Raw genomic sequence first — 5,608 nt, 5'->3', positions numbered from 1 at the left:
TGAGTGTGTTCGTTAGCGCGTGTCAGATTGTTGTATTTTTTTAAGTACGAGTAACTAAGTGCTTGTCTTAGTGTGTACTCGTTCGTGCGTGCATGCATAAATATGCGAATGTGTCTGTTAGTATGTTTTGATTTCAATGAAATGGCTATCAATTCGGGCAGTATTCGAAACCATTAGACGACTTTCATTAATTCTCCTCGAAAACACAATCAGTGAATGAATTAACAGCTGTCGGCAATGGACGAGACGACACTGTCATCAAAGGGGAGAAAATCGGCCACAGCTGATCAGTTTATAAGACTAGTGTTACTCAATTCATTTGACTTTAAGGCAAATTTCTACAGTCAACGGCTTTTTTTTTTGCCCTCAATGACTCCTTCTTCAAAGTGGCTTATACTTTCGTTACAACACCAGACACTGCTCAACATATAAATGAACAATTGTAAAAAAAAACAATTATTGCTTTGAAGGACTGGCTAATTCTCTTTTCTTTCTTCTCAATATGTTGTACAGTAGCAACATGTATTGTAATTCAATCAAGTTTGCGTTTTAATGAAACAGATCCTGTGATTGGTCAGAATGCCCCAACTCATTAAACATTACCGGTCATTAATAACACATTAATAGAGAATACTACATGGCTTGCTGTGTCGTACCAGATTTACACGAGTTGTTTTTTTGAATATTGAACTGCGAGCGAAAGCGAGCTGTTCACTATTTGAAAAAGCAACGAGTGTAAATCTGGTACGAAACAGCAAGCCATGCAGTATTCTGTTTATCCTACATACTGTACTTACGTGTATTTTACTGAAAATGTCCTGCAGTCGATGCAGCTAAATTGAATACGCTTGTTTTGGAACCTCGGTCTCTTCTAAAGCCTCGTGCAATATATTACGTCAAAGTAAAGAAACGTCACTCTGAAAGTGTGGCGTGACGTGTTAGTTCTAAAAATTCATCGAGGGTAATTAGCCAGCGCAATTTTTGTTTCTATAATGACGTTTGTCTCGGTGACTTTGGCATCATACGCAGTTAAAAAACAGGTCCCCGTCAGACTTCAATCAATCAATCAATCAATCAATGAGTCTTATATCGCGCATATTCCGTGGGTACAGTTCTAGGCGCTCTGCAGTGATGCCGTGTGAGATGAAATTTCATACGGCCAGTAGATTGCAGCCATTTCGGCGCTTATTTACCTTTCACGGCCTATTATTCCAAGTCACACGGATATAGGTAGACAATTATTAACTGTGCCTGAGCAATTTTGCCAGGAAAGACCCTTTTGTCAATCGTGGGATCTTTAACGTGCACACCCAATGTAGTGTACACGGGGGGAGGTTCGGACACCGAAGAGAGTCTGCACACAAAGTTGACTCTGTGAAATAAATTTCCGCCGAACCTGGGATCGAACTCACGCTGACAGCGGCCAACTGAATACAAATCCAGCGCGCTACCAACTGAGCTATATCCCCGCCCCGACATAACCTCATTTACATGATATGCACACGTGTGATTTAAACGATTATTATCTCACGGGTGTCTCTCTCACGTATGTAGGATAAACATGCTTCCATTTGAAACTTTGAGGTCGTCATCGTGGATTGACGCCCGACAAAAGCTATTTGAAGCCCGACGGAGCGAAGCGACTTAGGGCTTCAATTAGACTTTGGGAGGGCGTCAATCCACGATGAATACCGAGAAGTTTCAAATGGAAGCATGTAAATGTTATTGTAATTCAATCTGACGACGATCTCTTTCCTGCTTTCATGCATACTTCACTTCGCATACCTTATGGTCTCGGTATTTCGTTGACCTTCATATTTCCTACTTGTAAAATGACCCTCAAAGCTAACCGAGACTAGTTGAGGCTGTATCAATGCGCCTCGCCAGCAGGTTGTTAATGGATTTTTTAGCGAGTGGTTATCGACAATTAATGACCGGTAATTTTTAATGAGTTGGGGCATTCTGACCAATCACAGGATCTGTTTCATTAAAACGCAAACTTGATTGAATTACAATTGTCGATAACCACTCGCTAAAAAATCCATTAACAACCTGCTGGCGAGGCGCATTGATACAACCTCAACTAGTCTCGGTTAGCTTTGAGGGTCATTTTACAAGTAGGAAATATGAAGGCCAACGAAATACCGAGACCATAAGGTATGCGAAGTGATGACGTCGAATACGTGACGTAAGTTGATGCATGAATTCTTCCGGACTACATCAGTCAATTCCAAAGATCGCTTTTGTGATGAAAGAATTTGTTTTAGAGTTTGCTGTCTAGAAACCCTTCAAAAAAGAAGGGAAAATGTGTGTGAAAGAAAACAAAACAGGAGCAGAGTGATACGATAGGAATACAGAGACATATTTCTTGGGACTTGACCCTTGCAGGTAGGTGGACTGAAAGTAGTGTGTGAACAGAACAGAACCAATTCTGTCTGTTTACAACCGCATGAAAGCAGGAAAGAGATCGTCGTCAGATTGAATTACAATAACATTAACATGCTTCCATTTGAAACTTCTCGGTCTTCATCGGGGATTGACGCCCTCCCAAAGTCTAATTGAAGCCCTCCGTCGCTTCGCTCCGTCGGGCTTCAATTAGCTTTTGTCGGGCGTCAATCCCCGATGAAGACCTCGAAGTTTCAAATGGAAGCATGTTAATGTGTAATTATTAATAGAGTGTGCGTACTACGCAGACAGGGTAGCACAGCCAAGCCCTTACCGATCCCCAAACTCTATCAAATAAATGTTAGGCCGAGAAAAGCCCCCCCGCACGCGGCATCGCTGCCGCCCCCCGCCCCCGCCCCCGCCCCCGCCATGTTCTCCTTGAAAAGTAGGACAGATGCAACGGCAGACAGATGCAACGGCACTCCTTGCAAAGGATGGGAAGTAGTTTAATAATAATACACACATACGCACACACAAACACGCACACACACACACTCACGCACGCGCACATGCACACACACACACACACACACACACACACACACACACACACACACATATACATATATATATACACGCACATATACGCTGACCCCCCCCCCCCCCCCACACACACACACACACACACACGCGCGCATATGCGCGCTCGTGCGCATGTGCGCGCGCACGCACGCACCAGACATCTTTGCACTGTCAATCATGTTCAAAGTCCGGAATTTGTTAAATATGTGATCACACTCATTCACAGGCATATTTCTTTTACAAACGTGGAGAATTTATTCAACAGCATGTGCATTCGCTTGCATAAAGACATGTAAATACGCGTACGTACAGCGTGATTCAGAGTAAGCATGCACTTCGTAGTTTCATGCAAATCAACACCAACAAAATCAACACTAAATCACCCATTATGTTTAGTTTCTTAATCAGTTTCAGCAGCGACTAAAAGGATCAGAAATATTGATGTGCAATTTCGATAATCGTCAAATAAATAATATCTGGAAGCCAGGAAAACTCGAATCAAGTTTTTTCGGTCAAACAAGTCAACCCCCCCCCCCCCCCCCCCAGCCCCCGCCTTTCCACCAACGAGAATAACAAATAAAACAACTTTAAAACAAGGTAAATTCCATTCGCACTGTTTTCTGAGAGCAGATAAATAACCAAGAAAGCTAAATGGTAACTAGAAGTCTACGTTCTCAGGGTCGTATAAATAGATAAACAGCATTTTTATCAAAGTCGAGAGCATAACTTTCAGTGTTTCGCATTGTACGCACGATCTTGTACTCTGAACGTTCACGGTGCCAATGCGTACAGATCTACAGGTTTCCTAAACCGTCGCGACGACGGTGGTGCTCATGTTAACGATGTCATCAAGATCACTGACGGCAGAAACAGAATCAGTCATAAGATGATGATGATGATGATGATGACGACGACGATGACGACGACGACGACGATGATGATGATGATGATGATGATGATGATGATGATGATGATGATGATGATGATGATGATGATGATGATGATTCAAGTCCAACATTTTTGGCACATCACGAGTAGACCCGTGTGTGGCATCAATTTCCAATCTTTAGCTTCACGTTTTGGGTTTCACCAGGTACAATAGACTTCGTATGTCGATAACATTCTAGTCTGCATAGTGAACACCACAAAGACCTTAGTTCCATCATGTCTCGGCATGAACGCCGCAGCGTTTAATACGTAGCCTAAACCATGGACCGCCAAACTGTCAAAACACGGTATCACTTTTTTAAGATTTGAGAGATACGAACGGTTGACTTTTCAGACGGGCAGAACAACGATATCGGTTCCCTTGGTATCTTTTACCATGGGTGGTGCAACCTGCCTGGTTTCTTCTGCGTTGGCTGAGAGAGCAGATGACGTCACTGTTAGCTCGTCGGCCACAGAGTGAGGAGATGACGTCACTGTTGGCCGGTCAGCCACAGAGCGAGCAGATGATGTCACTGTACCATTTCCAAACCTGTGTGAGTTGCAAAAGGGAAATTCAATCAACCTAGCTATTGCGTTGAGCGTGTTAAACTATCTGTATGAAAACGAAACAAGTCGAGTAAGGCGAAATTACTACATTTAGTCAAGCTGTCGAACTCACGGAATAAAACTGAACGCACTGTAGTTTTTCACCAAGACAGTACAGCTTCGTCAATCCCCGCGAGAAGGAAATCGCTCACCTTCCACGTGCAAAACGCAGTGAAATTAACACGCCAGAATAGCGCGGTAGCGTATTGTGCTAAGCGCGCTTTGCTGTATTCTTGTTAACTTTCGGAGCTTGTTTTGAATACAACCTATCATATCTATATGTTTTTGGAATCAGGAAATGATAAAGCATACGATGAAATCATTTTTGGATCGATTTCTTAAATTTGTATCGTAAGACTAATTAATCTATTTTCGTTAATTGTGATCACATGTTAAGAGTAAACATGACATATGTATATATTTTTTGATTCAGAATATGATGAAGAATACGATGCAATCAATTTTAAGTCTATTTGCGTAAAATCGATTTTAATGACAAATTTAATGAGCAAACTCATTAATTAATTTTTAAGCCTCCAAGCTGAAATGCAATACCAAAGTCTGTGCTTCGTCGAAGATTACTTGACCAAAATTTCAACCAATTTGGTTGAAAAATGAGAGCGTGACAGTGCCGCCTCAACTTTCACGAAAAGCCGGATACGACGTCATCAAAGCTAGTTATAAAAAAAAAATTAAAAAAACCGTCCGGAGATACCATACTCAGGATCTCTCATGTCAAGTTTCGTGAAGATCGGTCTAGTAGTTTTCTCTGAATCGCTCTACACACACACACACACACACACACACACAGACACAGACACACATACACCACGACCCTCGTCTCGATTCTCCCCTCTACGTCAAAACTTGACTAAATGTAAACAAACAAAAAAAGTTCTTTTAATACGAAGGTCTAAACACAGCTGGTTATACGACAGATTCGGTCCTGAGGTCTTCTTCACTTTTCATAGAAAACGAGGCAATAATAATAATAATAATAAGAAGAAGAAGAAGAAGAAGAAGAAGAAGAAGAAGAAGAAGAAGAAGAAGGGAAGAAAAAGACATACGACGGGAACATACATAAAGAAAGTATGAATCATTGAATGTA

At 41.8% G+C, this 5,608-nt stretch overlaps 1 protein-coding gene across 1 annotated transcript in view; it reads right to left on the bottom strand.

The window, feature by feature from the left end:
* Window positions 1–3,565: 3,565 nt before the first annotated feature.
* LOC138975682 (uncharacterized) overlaps window positions 3,566–5,608 on the bottom strand; it is a 35,047-nt gene continuing 33,004 nt past the window's right edge. Inside the window, exon 8 of the mRNA XM_070348418.1 lies at window positions 3,566–4,444. Within this exon, the coding sequence (XP_070204519.1) occupies window positions 4,246–4,444 (199 nt within the window). The 3' untranslated portion in view covers window positions 3,566–4,245. The remainder of the gene's footprint in view (window positions 4,445–5,608) is intronic.

Source organism: Littorina saxatilis, linkage group LG9, assembly GCF_037325665.1.
Source record: "Littorina saxatilis isolate snail1 linkage group LG9, US_GU_Lsax_2.0, whole genome shotgun sequence".
Classification (NCBI taxonomy): Eukaryota; Metazoa; Mollusca; class Gastropoda; order Littorinimorpha; family Littorinidae; genus Littorina; species Littorina saxatilis.
This window is presented reverse-complemented; position numbering and strand designations above follow the sequence as displayed.